This window comes from Neolamprologus multifasciatus, chromosome 14 (assembly GCF_963576455.1).
Source record: "Neolamprologus multifasciatus chromosome 14, fNeoMul1.2, whole genome shotgun sequence".
Classification (NCBI taxonomy): domain Eukaryota; kingdom Metazoa; phylum Chordata; class Actinopteri; order Cichliformes; family Cichlidae; genus Neolamprologus; species Neolamprologus multifasciatus.
The window spans coordinates 12,100,389-12,117,732 of record NC_140452.1 but is presented as its reverse complement, the minus strand read 5'-3'; the positions used below and the strand labels follow the sequence as shown (position 1 = coordinate 12,117,732).

At 39.1% G+C, this 17,344-nt stretch overlaps 1 protein-coding gene across 8 annotated transcripts in view; it reads right to left on the bottom strand.

The window, feature by feature from the left end:
• The window catches only part of frya (furry homolog a (Drosophila)), a 46,890-nt gene continuing 29,546 nt past the window's right edge, over positions 1-17,344 (bottom strand). For 4 of the 8 annotated variants that reach the window (XM_085131430.1, XM_085131426.1, XM_085131428.1 and 1 more), the window contains exons 30-62: positions 17,147-17,249; positions 16,888-17,059; positions 16,306-16,562; positions 16,051-16,197; positions 15,778-15,946; positions 15,544-15,634; positions 15,363-15,445; positions 14,778-14,928; positions 14,500-14,603; positions 14,067-14,252; positions 13,058-13,256; positions 11,961-12,082; positions 11,656-11,843; positions 11,378-11,472; positions 10,702-11,282; positions 10,425-10,522; positions 10,182-10,352; positions 9,943-10,083; positions 9,291-9,470; positions 8,348-8,512; positions 7,936-8,010; positions 7,623-7,793; positions 5,643-5,843; positions 4,970-5,113; positions 4,043-4,206; positions 3,748-3,955; positions 3,249-3,398; positions 3,079-3,177; positions 2,907-2,990; positions 2,098-2,115; positions 1,800-1,910; positions 1,492-1,697; positions 1-1,395 (exon numbers count right to left, since the gene is read on the bottom strand). In XM_085131430.1, the coding sequence (XP_084987556.1) occupies positions 1,137-1,395; positions 1,492-1,697; positions 1,800-1,910; positions 2,098-2,115; positions 2,907-2,990; positions 3,079-3,177; positions 3,249-3,398; positions 3,748-3,955; positions 4,043-4,206; positions 4,970-5,113; positions 5,643-5,843; positions 7,623-7,793; positions 7,936-8,010; positions 8,348-8,512; positions 9,291-9,470; positions 9,943-10,083; positions 10,182-10,352; positions 10,425-10,522; positions 10,702-11,282; positions 11,378-11,472; positions 11,656-11,843; positions 11,961-12,082; positions 13,058-13,256; positions 14,067-14,252; positions 14,500-14,603; positions 14,778-14,928; positions 15,363-15,445; positions 15,544-15,634; positions 15,778-15,946; positions 16,051-16,197; positions 16,306-16,562; positions 16,888-17,059; positions 17,147-17,249 (5,293 nt within the window). In that variant the 3' untranslated portion in view covers positions 1-1,136. The other 4 variants (XM_085131427.1, XM_085131433.1, XM_085131431.1 and 1 more) reach the window with 3 other exon arrangements.

The window sequence follows — 17,344 nt, the reverse complement described above, 5'->3', positions numbered from 1 at the left end:
AGAAATCTAAGCTTAATTTTATTGTTGTATTAGTGAACAGAATACCAAAGTACAGTACATTGCAAAGGCAGTTTTTACAGCATTTACAAGGCCAAAAGCTACACCACTTTTGTGGAAGATTTATTTATATATGTATGTGTAGCTACTCACTCTGCATGCACCTAAACTGTAACTTCATAAAAATACAATCTGACGAGTCTCAGCAAAGCCCCCCTTTTCACTATGTACATTTTCTTTCATTTAAAATAGTTTCTCTCTTTGTTCATAAACTTTACTATTACATTTTTATTGTACACAGAATTTGCACGCTTGGCAGGTTTAACAGATAAAATAAAATATTTTTTCTATAAATCTAGTCTGATAAAAGCACGTTTTCTTTTGTTAACAATATAAATAATTTACGTATTTGCTAAAAGCTGCACAGTTAAAAGGTACAGTAAGATGTTTTGAGTAACAGATAACCCACACAAGAGTTTGTAGGATTGAGAGACATTACAGTAGATCTGCAGCATGTCAGAATTTTTTAACATGAACCACTTGCAGTATACAAATCAGTCTTAATAATTCCATCTGTGATGGTTGTCAGACTTGAATTCACACACTCAAGCACACTCATAACACACCTACACCAACACACAAACCAAGTAATGAAGCCTCCCTTTTCTGTGCTAACAGTGTTCATGTTATCCAATGCTATGATATTCAAATACATAATTTCAGGAGACAGTAAAGTTCTTCCACTTTAGTGAAGGATTGCACATTTTCCCTTGACAATTAAAACAACATAACTGAAAGAGAATAACTCAGCTTTGGTATTTCATTTCATTTTTCTTTAAATGTGAAAATTATGTACTTCAGTACACACAGGCTGCTTTGTGACATTTCTATTATTAGTGCAATAAAAGCTGTACTGTGTTTGCAACAGCAAAGTCACTCATCAGTCTAAAAACAACAGTACTGCTGCACATCTGAAGATTGGACTTCATGACATTCTGATGTACTTTAAGCAAGAAGAGGAAACAGCGGTTTGGTTATTCCCAAGAGAAAGTTCACCCTTGAGATGATAGAAGCTCCACAGACAACAGGTGACACTAGGCATGACATTGGGTGTTTTGTAGTTCTGGCTGTCAGAGTCATCAGAGAGTTGAGCCTGAAACCCTGGAGTCTGGGAGAAAAGCTGTGATGGTGCGGTAGCCCTGGGCTCTTCGGATCATGTCCCGAGTTTCTCCATTAAGTTCCATCAACTTGACAGAAATTTCTGTCAAGTCTTGCTTTGAGCCCACCAGAGCAAAAGTTCCTGTCTGACCCAGAGTTTGATGTCTAAAGTAGATGTTCAGCAATGTTTGGACCTCATCCTCAGAGTGGCTACCAAAGATATCATTAGGCCACATTGTTCTGGAAGGAAATCATAAGTATTTGTTTTAATAAGTGACACATTTATCAAAAAAACACTTTTAATAAACACTGAAACAAGAATTTTACTTTTCTCACCTGCACACACGAATGTAGTGAACAGCGGTTGGAAAGTCATTGTTCTTTAGACCTTCTAGGATGGCCTGCACTGCAGCCTCGGAGGAGCTAAAAACCGGCTCAGAGCAGGAACTCTCACAGGCAGCAATCTCATCATTTGCCACTGAAGCAGCTGCTAACCTCAGGTTGCTCTTCAACTCATTAAGCTCTTTGGACATGTTTGTCAGCTAAAAGTCGAGAGGGGTTTATGTTACTGAACAGGAACACAGATAAAAAAGTGTGTTTTATGCCTTCAAAAACTGAAGAGAAGCAAATGCAGATATACCTACCTCTGGAATAGAGCTTATTGCATGGACCTGTTCAGTCAGTTTGCAGTAGGACTGAAAAAGCAGCAACAACTGAAAGTGGAGTTTGTAGAGTCTTTGACAGAGCTCCAGTTGCTGAAAGTAATAGAAAATGATTATCAGAAAATAAGTCTTTAACTTCCTGTTTCCTCCTTTTTAAAATGTCTGCACAACCGCAATTGAAGACTTAAAAAAGTATTCTTTTGCTGAAAATGACAATACAATAAATACAATGTTGTTTTGTTTTAAATCGGAAAGTAGAGACAAGCCTTTTCCAACTTACAGCCAGAAATTCCATTTGCTATCAAGCAAGCATGTTATGGGGTAGAAAAGAAGTAAGAAGTAAGGAAAAAACACAGAGAGAATGAAATTCATGCAAATGGTCATTATTTACAACATAGAGTGGGTGAGAAGTATAGAACAGGTCTAATTGGTGTCATTTTATTGACATGCACAGAGGAAGAAAGTTAGGGTAGATGTATGTGCAAATTAGAATTATGAAGAGGGCTTATAGTTTCCATGAACTATTAAATACAAAAACAAATAAATAAAAACATGTTTTTAAAAAAGAAAAAGAAAAGCCAAGCATGTTCTGCATGTTAATCAGCACTCACCTAAGTGACAAACTCATACATTTTAACAGCAAAACTTTCTATTTTGCTGTTAACTTTCTTCAGTTATGAAGCCTGATTAAATTGCAACATAAGAGAGCTCACTCCCATGCCCAGAAGAACTGAAAATTAACACAATGCACACTGGATAAGAAATATTAAACGTGACGTGCATCAACTTAAGTTTGTCAAAAACTTTATACAGTGCAAGAGAATTAGAGGTAACACTCACAGAGCTACAGTATCACACAGTAATCCCAATGCAGAAAGTACAGTATGAAAGATCAGATGAAATGGAATCCTTCATATGTTCAGTTCAGTTTTCGTTATATGTACATAATCAACAATTATTTTGGTTGAACACTGGCTTAATGCAGTATCTAAGCCAAAGTAAATACTAACCCACTGCTTTACTTTATCCCACTGTTGATATGATAGCATGAGATGCTCAAATAAATATATTTATAATAATTATTATTACCTTTTCCTCATGCTCCAGTGGTTGACACGTTATCACCGAACCCCCAGCACTCTTGGGAAAAGCAGCTTTACAGTTGCTCAACCACTGTGTAAAACAGAGTTCAATTTAAATAATTCAGCAACAACATACAGGTGACATCTAGAGTGACAAGCACACGATAAGAACCACTTACTGTGAGAACTGCCTCCTTTCTGTTGTTGTAAGTATCAAAATATTCTTGAAGTTCCAACACACTAAATTTCATCTTTTCAAGGAGTCCATAAGACATGATCTGGAAAAATACCAATTTGTCATTAAATTTGTTGAAATACACTGGAGGTGGCTAAATGTCAGGCAACTTACTGTGTCTGCATCAATAAAAAGTGTTGGGCACTCTGAACATGATGTCAGCATCTGAGAAGACCTCAAAAACTTTGATCCTAGTCCTCTCAGGCCATCACCAAGGTAACTGACGGCATCACATGTCAAAGAACAAAATTTGGTTTGGATATTCTGCAAAACATAAAAAACATGCTGTCTGTAACACCACCAGAATCCCGCCGACATAATTTAAGGCACTAGTACATCCTTCATTAGTTCAATTTTTCTGAAATGTTGCCCTGTCGGCTTTGGTCAGTGAAGTGAACAACAACCGGTTAATGAATCACAGGAGATTTTCAAGCTGAGAGCATCTACGGAGTGACCTAAATTTTCAATTAAGCAGTCCTTTTCTGAAAGGTCAGTTTGCCTTACAGCTAATCCTGTTAACCTTTTGGTTTAATTATACAATTTGACATCTCATACTACACGTAGCGCTGATGTCTTTTGGGATTAGGCTGGCTACAGGGTCAAGCTATAATACCTGAAAAAGTGAGGAAAACACATGAAAAGTGTAGACGGCACAGGACCCATCTGAGTCAGACACAAGCTGGTTGATGTGGCTTCGCCAAGCCTCTTCTGCATCATCGCACACATTTGGCTGGAAAGCCGCAAGGATGGCGGAGAAGAAAGGTGACGGTGGTGGTGAAGAATGCGACTCCGGCACGTCATCTCGCTCTTCCTCAGCAAGACTGAATGGATATGACCACATCTTAGGAGAAGTGCATTTTTCATGACACTTTATTTATAGCTAAATATTTAAATGTTGCAATAGGTACCTTGGTAAGCAGCCTTCAAGATCTAGTTCTCCTTTGTAATCATTGTTAGTTATATCCATTGTCAAACTGTCACCACAGTGATACTCAGGGGGCAGCTCAGTGATGGAAAGAGAAATGTCATCCTCATGGACAATGCTGTCATCATCTTCTTGTGACATCTCATGCTGAAAGAAAGCAGAAGAGACAGTTGACAACTGGAAATATTAATGTAATTAATTACAAAACAAATACTGAAGCAGCATGCATGAAATGTATTCCCTCTGTTATTTTTAGTTATTAAACAGTAACACTAACCTTGCCATGGGACCCTATGGACACTCCTTGTGGTGTTTTCTTTTATTTAGTCAATTTAGTGTGCAAAAATTATGCCAATTAAATGGATAAAAGATTTGACCTTAGCCAGCATCGTGGCTCTGCACACTCAGAGATTGAAACAGGCAATGTGTAAACCTTTTCTGACCTTCCACATGCCGAGAGATTTTAGTCTTGCTTACAGCCACCCACACAGAAGCAATAGGTATACACATTGCCTTAAATAGACAGATACGGAAAGAAAGAAATGTTTTTTGTTTCTACTGCTGGCTACAACCCCTCACATCCCCAGACAAACTGCCACAATTAAAGTTAGACAAGAAATAGCCCAGAGCCCAAAGCTTTAGATCACCTGCTTGTCAATTTTAGTTGTTTTTTTATGATTTTGCATGCAACTACTGAAATATCAAGAAAAGGTCACTCATGCTCTACTCTAAAGAAAGGAAATGTAAAAAAGTCACAGTGTTGCAAAATAACCCAAAGCACATTTAACATTCAATACACGAGAAAACAGAACAGCTCCTATTTAGCAAAATTAGTAAAGAACTCCATTATAGAACTACGATAGGAATTAGTAGTTCCCAGAATCTCAGACACTCTGAAGCCCTTATTCACCCGCTGCTTCGAGTCCTCTGGTTGTTGGACCTCGAAACTTGGATTTTTGGTGCTCAGAGGAGTCGAATCTGCTGAAGTGGTATCGCAGAAGGGAGAGGGAGAGTCAATGCTACTCATCTCTGCAGTTGGAGAGAGGCTGACAGTCTGAAAAAGAGACAAAGAAACATTTAATAGAATCTTTAAAAAAAACGGACACTGAACTAAAAACAACAAAATCCTCTGAAACTGTATCACCGACAGTAGTGGAGTTTCTGAAAACTCAAAAGCAAGAGGTGAAGATGACGGCTGTGTTGACCCACAGGATCAGTCTGCTACGGCAACTTTAGCAACCTTTAGTTAATGCTGAATGGCTCTTTCTGTCATGGAATAACAGAAAGATAATGGAACAAGACAGAATGTGACAGAAAGGCCCATTATATTTTCAGACTTGAAAATCTGGCCCTAAGCTTGACACTAGAGGAAAAGTCTTAATCTGAGAGAGAAAGACATTTTTTAAACCCTATACAACTTGGCACAGAGAGTGGCACAATAGAAAAAAAACTCTTGAATTGTTAAGCTATAAAGAGTTTGTCCTTGAAATCCCTTTTACTTGTTACAGTTGGTTTTAACTGTTATTTGAGGTTTTACCTTCATTGTGATTTTCAATTATTATAACACAAATGAATTAACTTACAAGCTGTGAGTGGGAGAGTGTCTGGCTGGTGGTGAGGGAATCCTCCTCAGATGACTCGTCTGAATCTTCATGAGCGAGCTTGCTGAGGCTGGGCATGCTGCTGGACATCTGACTTTCCTCCAAAGGCTGCAGGTCATTTCGGTCCAGACTGTCCATAGAGCGTCTACGCACACCCCAGTTGAAGTTGTCCATAGTCTCTCCCTGCAACAGTAAAGATCTGTTAGATACCGAGTACCAAGTAGCACAGCATAATCTTTTCTTCAACACAAACTTCATAAACATACTTCACACCAACATTTACACAACCATGCAGTGCTGGTTCTGGGAGGGGACAGTTTATGGGAGAGTTTTTTCCCTTCAAAGCTAAAAAAGGAAGGAACAGCGGTGCTCAATGCAGTAAGCCCTCCTTAACATGGTCACAATTCAAATATTAACAGGCTTTAATTGCTTTGGTCTTTTTAAAAAGAATACAGAGTGATTTTCAAGCGTGACTCCATGGATGCTAGCCAACTCTCACATTGCACCAAAGCTCCACATCAACAGACAAAACAAGCATATCCAACTACGATTAGTTTAAAACCTGTCACAGTAAAGGCTCTGACTTTGACATTTCTTGCCCATATTAATCATTTAGGTTTTTTCGGTCGAGTTTCCTGAAAATATGGTGTTAGTGAAGCCTAAAAACCACACTAAGTACATTTCAGAGTCTCAACAAGTAACAACAGCTTTTACTTACATCCTTGGCAAATAATACAGTTTAAATGTTTACAATTAGTAAAGGTAATTTACTGTTTGGATTTCAGTGTGATGGAGGGTTAAACCTGAGCAGAATTTCTTCCACTGAGTCTCTAGATGGAGCCAACACTCCATGATATGAACAACTGTGGCTTACTTTAGAAAATCATATGATGTTGACCAGATAGCCATATAACTATAGAAAATTATGATTAAATGTATTCACTTTATGTCAATCATATAATAAAAAAAATATTAATAAACATTATGATAACTTATGGAATAACAATTAAAACCCATCAGTTTTTTCTGTCACTTAATGGTACAGCTTGATAAGTCTGTCAACTTACATAGTGCCAGCTTTGCTTCCTGACTTCACATAGTCAAGACTTTAACATTAAAAATCTTTTCCGGGCTTACTGACTGAAGCACTTAAAATGTGTTTGTACAAAGCGCACGGTTCCTTTCACACACACTCACATTACCAATATGTCTGCAGCAGGCCTGTTGTTTCAGCCTGAACTGCAATTGACCTCTCCGTATTTTCCTAATATCACAGTTTTGTCTTTCCTTCTTGTTGCTCTTCTGCTAATAGACCTGTCAATGTTTCTGATTAGTCAGATGCTGCCAACACCATCCCTTTTGTGTGAACAAGCTTGTAGCTAGACTGGAAAGGCCTGGTTTGAGTTATTGAGTTGATAACCACAGTCACATAACCACTTAATTGAAACCACTGGCTGATTGCCAGTGTGAGATCAAGTACTGGTAAATCTGGTAAAACGGGCTTTAAGATATCCTATATTTCAATAGCAACTACTAGACCATGATGATAAGCCTGGTGAGAGAACTAAGAATAACATGCTGTGTTTCCAATACTCTACTCTCTAATACAGGGACATTGCAGAATTAGTTTTGTAACTAACACAACATGCATGCACACTTTCTACTCTTTGCCATCAGTCGACTAAAATATCTGCACAAGCAAATTGTCATTCATAGAACACAACAAAGAAAAATGTAACACAACTAAACTTACCTGTAGCTCCTAGATAGCACAGATAGAAAAAAAAAACACAAAAAGAAACCCTGTTACACAGAGCAGGCAGACTTGACCCAACACAGTACTGCTCCTCAGCGGAAAGTTCTCATTACAGTCTTTATAAGGTTTTCTTACTGCTCTTGTTTTACATCTACTTTAACATCTAAAGTATAAGTAATTATTCTACCAAGAGTCCCATGACTCACCTCTCCATCCTCAAGCTCAACATCCAGGAAATCAAAGTCTCTAAACACTCTGAACTGCTGCTCTGAGGTGGTGTCATCCGTGTTTTCTGGTTCCCGAGTCCCGTCATCAGAGGATACCTGGCTAGGCTGGTGCTCCATAAGATCCAGCTCCCCACAACTTGAGAAGATCACCTATACCGAACAACGAACAAAGAAAAACAAAAAAAAGGCAAAATTGTTATTTTTTAAAAAAAAATCCATGATTAAAAAAACGATCTTAAGGTTAAGTTCAGAGTGCTGAATTTCCCAACGGACAATATAAAGTATATCTTACTGAAGGATTTTTTGTGAGCCCCACTTCTTGTCCCAGCAGAGACAACACATTCACCAGTTTTTCCCGTGTTCTTTTCTGCAGAGGGAAAGAGAACATGCAAATATTGTGAATAAATCCCTTTAATTTGATCCACATTATAGTTTTTTGTGAACTGTTGCATCTGTTTGAGTATCTTACCATTTTAAAATTTAGTCTCATATTTGCCTGGCATCAACATGCATTTTCCCTTATTTGGATATACAATGGGATTTAAATTTTGGGAATAAACAGGATGAAGACGTCTCAAACACAGCATGAGCATCAAATACATCCTGCACTGTGCTTGTCTTAATGAAATACAATTACATGCAATGTCTTCATTTGTCAAATCCTAACAGTTTTACACTTTGACCCCTTGGGAATAAGTTTTCACCTGAGAAGATTGAGGCCTTTTCCAGCTGACTGGCACCAACACGTTGTTTAAAGTGGATCCAGAGGAGGTAGAGGAGGTGCTGTGGGTCACTGCTGTCGTCATGCTCTTCACATCCTGGCCTGGAGTGCGTCGGAGATCATCAAAACGACGACCAATCACTGGCGTCTGAAAGAATGGACACAAACAAACAATTGTGAGGACAAAATTAAAATGAGCAATAGCAGGAAGAAGAGAAAGTCTTTCTCTGCTTAGTCAATCCATTACTCAGGCTCCTTGACAGCTCCTGCTTCGTCTAGGCTCACGCTTCCAAAATGACTGTAAAGCAATCAATACGTCAAGATAGGCTGATTGCTTTTTTACAAGTGGTCACAGCTTTTATTCCACTTGACATTCAAGAAAAAACCCCAAAACAAAAACATCAACTTTCTCGGTTTTATACTCAATCTTAAAATGTCTGAATATCATAACAACTATCACTGGTGTGCCCAGTATGTCTAAAGTTTAAAGCCACCCTGTTGGCTGCTCACTACAACTCCCTGACTCACATACAAAGACGGCAGCAAAAAGCTGACATCATTTCCTGCCATTCATGAACTACACAAACAGCTCCCTGTTCGGTTCCCACACATACGCCGCTCTGCTTGTATCTTTTACATCGCTTTCCAGCTCTGCACTGCTTGACTAATTGTGTTTACCTTTCACGCTTTCAAGCTAATCTCACAGGGTTTGGTCGAAAAGAAATATCACCATTAAGGAAGGGGAAGAAATGTTTCCTCCCAAAGACCTTTAAAAGATTCCACACAACCTCAACAAGTACCACACCCTGGAAAATAGAGGGAAATATACAGGGGCGAGCATACATTTCAAGGATTAACCTTTCTTTTCACGAGAACAACAAGGACTTTCACACAGTGAAAAGAAAGTCAGAGAAATGGCCTCTAACCTGAGATATGTCAAAGTGGAAATCCAGCGTTTTCCCAGGCAAGGCCTTGGAAGAGCGGTCCCAGACACGGCTGATGTCCTCATAGGAGAGGTCACTTTGTGGAAATGAAGGCTGTGCCAAACTGGCCGATCGAGAAACCACCAGCTTGAGTATATTCTGTGCTTCTCTCCAATGAACAGTCTACAGCAAAAACAGAAACACACACAACGTCACCTGTATGTGCAGACAAAGAGCAACACAAGATGTAAAAACACAGTTTTCATGTAGTTTTATTTATAGTTACAGAGGTACTAAAGGGAAATGGATGCCATATGAGAATAAGCAGAGGCCTGGCCCATAGCAGAACAGCAGACTGTTTATAGATTGGGTGTGTCCACAAATTTACAGCGCTGACATAAGACAGCTTTTTCCTTTTTTTTCACATGAGCACTAAGAAAAAGAGCAAGGAATACAAGACTCTTACGCAGAGCTCTCAGCTAAAGATTTGAACTGAGCACATGCGCATGCAAAGTATATGTTAGTGAGTTTCTACAAAATTGTCAACTTATTCTATTTTTAAAATATGTTCGATGGCACATAAAGTCACTGCGTATTCAAACTAATACAGTCCCGATAAAAAAGGACCAATAGTTTTGTTAATATTTTAACTCACCTGGACAAATTTCTCTATTGTCTTGAGCACCTCTATGTTGAAGGGTTTGGCTTGAATTACACTCAAGTCCATGTGGCTCAGGAGGCTGTAGATAATTTGCAAAAGGGTCTGCTGCATACTTGGGAGACCTTTCTCCAACAGCTATTACAACAACAAAAGAAAAGAAAAGAGAAAACTCACTTCACATAGTACTTTTAACACACTGTAATTGCGACTTAGCACCTTTCAGCTGTACACACCTCTGCCATATAAGTGACCAGACTCAGGGTGATATCCGAGAAAGCTTCGTGAAGATATCGACACACCACATTGACCCAAGAGAAGCAGTCTCGTGTGTAGGAGTGTGTTTTATACAGAGCCATGACATGAGCAAGGTTGGAAAGCTTGGCGTTGTTCTCCTCAAGGCATACCTGCACACACAAAGGTGTGTTAGTTTAAGATGGGAAATTAGTGAAATGAAAAAAGGGATAAAAATGGCAAACCTGTGCTATCCTCTCAGCAACCTCCTGACAGAACTGTGTGGGGCCATCAAAGTTCTGTACCAGATGAGGGAGCAGGCAGAGAACATTCAAAGGAAAACCTAATGGACAAAAAACACCCCCAAAAAACAAAACAAATGACATTAATATACAATTTTGGAAAAAAGCCACAAAGCATGTGTCTTTGTACAAGTACAAAAAATATAAATATATAAATGTAAAGTTTATCCGTCCACTGTTTACTTTTAAAACCACTTATTTATTGATTCCTACATTATACCTATGGCTTGTGACGTGTCCACAACAGGTACTCGCGACACAGGAGTCAGTTGGCATAAGAGATGAAGCGTGAGATCGGTTGTAGACATGGAGGTGAAACCCTTTAAAAGAAGCTGCTGCAGCCCAGTGAAAGTGCTCCATTTTAGCTGATTATGCAGTTTCTCCAGCTTCTCTCTGTTTTCCTGTTTGTCCAGTGACATGTTGGCCAGCAGCTTATTCAACAGTCTTAAAGACATCTGATACTCAAACTCAAAGTCTGACTCCATCAGTGACACTGCCACCCAGAAGATGGTGGCTAGCAGGTTGCTGGGGTGGTTGATGCTTGTTGGGTCAGTCACACTGTCTCTAGATGACGATGAGCTGCGAACCTTAGCTAACAGAGCTTGCTGTTCAGAGGCTTGGATACGGTCCAGTGTGGCACTGCGTGGTGGATCAGACCACCGGTCTGCCTCTCCAAACTTCTTGGGAACAGAGGAGCTCCTTTGATGTCTGCTCCTTTCTTCTTTCCTAAGATTGAGCTGCCCTGTGCTCTTCCTGTTAGATAGCAGCTTGAAACTGGTGAGGAATTCTGGGGATGAGGCTCTGTAATGATAGTATGGAGAAATAATTTAAAGTCACTACATATTTGGGCAGAAATACCATCTTTGAACATAAATTCATGTAGAGGAGACACAAACCTTGTCAAAATAGCCATGAGATCACTGTTTTTGAGACACTCAGCCAAGTTATCCACCACTGACTCCAGCGTGAGTAATATTTCCATCACATAGCCCTGGCAGAAAAAAAAGACACACATAGATTTTTAGAGTGTGTTTTTATAATACAATTTAATAATTTAACATACAATAGCATAATTTTCTACACGGATGACCAACATTTGACACCATAAATGATGCAAACAAGAAATCCCCACATAAAAACTGGCACCATTCAAGTATACACACGGCGCTCTGACCTGCACTTCTTCTCCGTGTTCACCGATGACTTCCACCAGCCTTGAGAGAAGGTCAGACACAGCGTGGGCAGATATTGGCTGGCGAAGGGCTCGAAACACCTGAAAGGAGCGGCCAGCGTAGTGACGCGATGAGCTACACAAGGCTGTCTGCAGCGCTATGTCGCTAAGCTGCTGTTCCAGATGGAAATCTGACAAATACACAGACAGAAATGTGTAAATGAAAGTCATTCAGTTATGCATAATGTTTAAGAGATAATCAAGTTAAAGATAATGAAAGAATTACTGTTACGGGCATACAGAATTACCTGACTTGGACTCTTTGAACACAGATACCACATATCGCAGAAAATTCGTCAGCTGCCCAGTGCTTTTTGAAATTTGGTTCTTTGGTGAAATGTCTTCATGGCACCACAGCGGTCCATATGCTCTATAAAACAATCATTTTTAGTTAGTGAAAACAAACTATATTCTGAATCATTCAAATTAACAGTGCCAAGTCCAGCACCAGACAGCAAAAACTAATTGACTTTGGCCTCATGCAAGCTAGGCGCTTAATATCTTTGTATTGGAAGAAAGTGGATGTACCCTCAAGTCATATGTGGGTGAAGGAGATGGCATCATGTATTGTGTTGGAACGACTTACTTATATTGTCAGAGGAAAGGGAGTAGATTTTGAAGAAATATGGTTACCTTTAACTGAGTTTCTGAGACATTATGAAGGGAATTAATTTAGAAAGTGATACTTGGTGCTGAGTTTTGGGTTTCTTTGTGTGTGTGTGGTTTCTTTTTTGTTGTTTTTTTGTTGTTTTTATTTTTCGTTTGCATCTTGCTTTGTTTGTTTTATCCATGCTGTGCATCGGTTTTGTTTTATTTTATTATTTATTTATTTTTATTATTATTATTATTGTTTCTTTTAATTTATATTTATTTATTTTGGGGACTATGTTCTTTAATATAAATCTCATGTTAACTGTACTATTATTCTTTGCTTGTTCTGTAATATAAAAGTCAATAAACATAATATTTAAAAAAAAAAACAGTGCCAAGTCCAGCATAAGGTGCCTGCCAATTAATACAATCCTAAATATTTTTTTAATTAGTTTTGTAAGATGACAGTTTTAATTTAAATTTACAGTGTGTTCAATTAATCGTGGGAAATGCCAGTCATATTTAAATCTCAGATCTAAGCTATGCTTATAAGAAATTGCATTATCCAGCAGGACCACTAGGTGGGAACCAAAAACCAGAAATAAAAGAAGTTTATCACCATATCAAGCCCATAACTAGCAATATTTTAATACATGCAGCCATACATTTTTTTTCTGTTTGCAAAACTACAGTCTAAAAACTCATGCATTTGCTGAGTGACTCTAACGGAAGAATTACAAATCTGTGTCCATACCTTGTGGTTAAAAACTCAATTAGCTTGTTGGTTTTGTCATTCATTTTATTGGAGGCCACCAGCTCTTCCACCTCCTGTGAAATCTCTGGCAGGTTGCTGCTGCTGCCCCCCAAACTTAAACTGGATGACGTAGATGAAGAACTCAAACCCGAGTCTGGCCCGGGAGATGCCTGACACTCCCGCAGGAAGTCAAAACCTCCTGAACACATCACAGGAACAGGTGTGTGATTACAAACAAGTTACAGTGGTATATAGTTTATGAATGTTTGATTTCATATACCTAACTGCAACTTTAAGCTACAGATGGATTTAGCCAGTGCAAGAAGAAGAGATGCTGTAGTGAGCACATGACTTGTGCTAAAACATTTTCATGGATGTAGATCCAGTAGTTCCTATTATTATTGCTGCAAAGCTAACCACTCTTTTGTTATAAACAAAAAGCCAAACCTTTGTGTAAGAAACCACATATTACACATTAACGTAACACGCATGTAAAAGAAAGTTGTATAAAACATGTTTACTTTTACTTTTAAACTATTGTTATAGCATTTTTTTTTATTGCTAATAAAATACATTTTTATTGGATATACATTTTCTTTTTTCATATGGTCAAATGGACAACAAATACTTTCAAAATGTGAAGACATTTGCAAAACATTTTATCAGCTAAGAGAGGAGCTAAAGCCAGCCATGCAAGCTTTAGCAGATGGCCCCAATTTGGGAAAGTGGATAAAAATAGCAGAATGGAATGCTTTAATCAAGACCTTTGATGTGCTCTGGGCTCCATATTGCTTTTGGCACAGCATCCAAATATTTTCTCTCAAGATAAGAACCTTATCTATTGTCTGAAAGGAATGCTAGCCATTCCTTCCTAATGTTCGAGTTTATATTAGCCAAAGACAAGATCCGCATGTCAAAGGGCCAGCTGCTCAGTCAACCTCATCTAGGTCTACTTTAACCATTCAGTGAAGAGTGAATGTAGTTATAGTTGAAAAGGGCAGATGCTTACCTGAAGGCAAGTACTCCATCTGAATGCTTGGTTTGCAGGTGAGGGTCTTGGTACCATTGATCTCACGTGTCTGCAATAAGACCGCTGCAATAGTGTGGAAGTTGTTCTCGCATGACAATGCGATGAGCAGGTGGAGAAGAAGTCGTTTACTGTGTTCAAACACCTCTGGGCGAAAGTGATCCATGCCTAATAAAAACAACATAATTGGACAAAAAAGTCTATTTTACGGTCAATTCAATTTAAATTTCAGCTACTCCTTATGGTCATCTGGGACAAAGTAGCACAGTAAGATCAAAACCTTACAATATTACAGAGAGAACATTAGGGATTCTCTCTGAGTTGCACTTTTCACTCAACTCTACAGTGCATCATTAGATATGTAATCATTATTCTACAGCTGTTAAAGAGAAGACTGATTGTACAGTGAATTTACCCAAAAACAGTGAATGTAGCAGCAAAGGCAGGTGCATGGTCCAATCCTCGGTCACACTGTGGTCCACAACCATCTCTGTCATGAAGATGACCGCTATGTTACACCTATAACAAGCAAACATTCACACTATTAATCCTCTGAGTGAAACACCATTTCATATCCTAAGAAAATCAATTTCTTAAGATAGATTTAAATGAAAACTGTTGTATGGTGGATACAGATGAATACTATTACAGTAAATTCATTTAGAAACAACATAGCAGGTTATAGCAGCTAACCTGTGCAGTGGTCCCCTGGGAGTAATGGTCTCTGGTAAAAAGTCCACTAGTGGAGCCCAACATCCTCCAGTCAGAGGCATGGGCAGAGGATGGGGCTGGTTGGTCTCAATAACAGCCACAAGCCAGTCAGCATAGGGTGGCAAAGGTTCACCTGTATGGTTTAAGAGCCCATTGTTCACACTAGCAAAACATTAGATAATAAACTCATGATGTAAATACACAAAAAAGAACTTCAGTTTTGAAATATAGTTGTTATGACTAATTTCCAGGATTCTTTTAATAATTGTCAGATTATGTTTAGCCACATTTCTCTCCAGAACCATTTCAGGCTAAGAGGGTTTAACAAAGCTGTTTTTGGGTCACTAGCAGCAGTGTGGGGGCCCTAGGCTCAACTCCTTGTATTTTAGTGCCAATTCTCACAGAGTCTCTTAAAAAGCCCCAGGCCACTTTGCACTGCTCATAAATTATCACTGGCACATGGCTGATTACCAATGTACCCTCCAACCAGGCTGTATATTCTATACTCATCAAAACCATTACAACCACATTTTCTTTCTCAGGTGCTTGGTACAGAAAAATACTCACTCTTATCTTCATCATAAGATCCTCCCGAGCTGTTGCTGTAGCGTGATTCCAGACGATTATGTGCTCGTATTATATGAGTAAGCCTGAAGTCACAGAAAAAGATTTTTTGATAATAGGGTAGGGTGTTGATTACACTGTGTCAAATCAATCACACAATTAAAGACATTTTTGCCCACTGCACCTCTCCTCATTCTCCTTTAAAGTCTTGGTATCATCTGAATCAGTGAAGCTTTCTTGGCCTGCAACAACAGTATTGCTGCTTGATGTGGTGCCTAGAAATGAATCAGAAATCAAGTGAGGCTAAACTCCAACACTGCTTCACATGCACAATTTGGATCTTTCCCAGAAGGGAATTTTAATGGTGGTTTACAAAAAACAAAAAATATATATGTACAAGCCTTTTCAAAAGATATACCTGAAGCTGCTGCAGAAGCCTTGCTTGTGGCTGTAAATCGATAAAAAGGAGGGCTATCACAGTGTTGCACCACAGGATTCACAGGATCAGTCTGCTGTAACTCAAATATCAGTTCCTCCATGGTTTGGATTGTGTTGTTTCGGCACAGATAGATCACCACCTTCTTGATCTGAATAAATACACCAACACATTTCTGTGAGAAACTGTAAGGATACAAAACCGCCCCCAAAAAACAAAGTTACATAACATTACAAACAGGGCTTGATATCTTACATATGGGAGAAGGGCAGTGTCACTGCTGACACCACACAAGCTGATGAGAAACTGCAGTGTGGTTCTCAGATTGTTGCTCCATTTGTCATTGCTGATTAAAGCATTCCAGGCATTTTCCATTTCTGGTCCAGGTAGATCATCTCCATACTGGGAAGGCAGGGGGTTAAAAAAAGAACATATTCCATGTCAGCTACATTTATCTCAGATTATCTACGCCTCTTTTGATAAAATCATATTTCCCAAGCATGCGGTTACCTTGGCGGTCATAAACATGAGATTATTGAGAACCATAGATGTAGCTTGTAAGGAGCCCCAGCCAGTGCCTTTTAGTGGGTGTGATGAACCTGTGCTGGTTAATTGGCTAGAAGAGTTGTAACTTGAGGAGCATGGTGAGAACATTGGGAGCAGCAGGCCACTATCAACCAGCTCTATGTTACCAAGCCAGGGCAGGAGGTAGGTTAGCATGATCTGCCTCCCATTGGTATGAGTGGTGGGGAACCTCTGGCTAACCTCTGGAACAAGCAGAAGGAAGGCAATACAGTGGTTACTGTGGTTTTTTCATTTTATAGGAAACTCAAACACATGCTGTACATTCAGTTTCACCATAATTGGCAGTTTGATCCTAATCCGCATATGCATTAAACTTAAACAGGGGTTGCCCCTAAGTCAAGTTAGGCTCTCTGTGTGTCTGTGGTTAGCAGAAGTGTCCATAAAAAGAGGTCTGCTTCTCTGGGGGATGAGCCAGTAGTATTTAGAGAGAAACCGAGAGAAGATGACAAGCCTGTGAAAAGCTGAAATACAGTAAACTACATTACTATTACAAGCATCAACATCTACCTGAGAATAGAGGAAGTGTGAGCTCAGGGTACATCTTTGCCAGCTGGCTGGAGAGCTGAGGTAGGGAAACACTGTACAAAGGTGGCAGTGGACCATGTGTGCCATAGAGGATACTGTTTGGCTTCTGCTCTGCAATCTTCTTAGAGTATGCAAACAACTTAGCTTCAAGAATCTGTTAAATGGAAGGGGGAGAATGTGTCCTTTAAGCTGGAACCACAGAAAACTGCATAAAAGAGCTCAGCAAACTGAGGTTTCTCACCTGCATTAGCTGCATTGAAATCTCATAGATTTCTCTGTTGGTGTCTGACGCCTTAAAGAGCACCAGATTTAGCAGCGTTACTATGTCACTTGGGTAGGTTTTGCTTGTGAAGAAACAGAGAAAAAAGAGTATGAATCACTTATTTAGTGTTATCAAAGTAAGAGGCTCATGTTGCAAGATTTAACATCCACATTATGG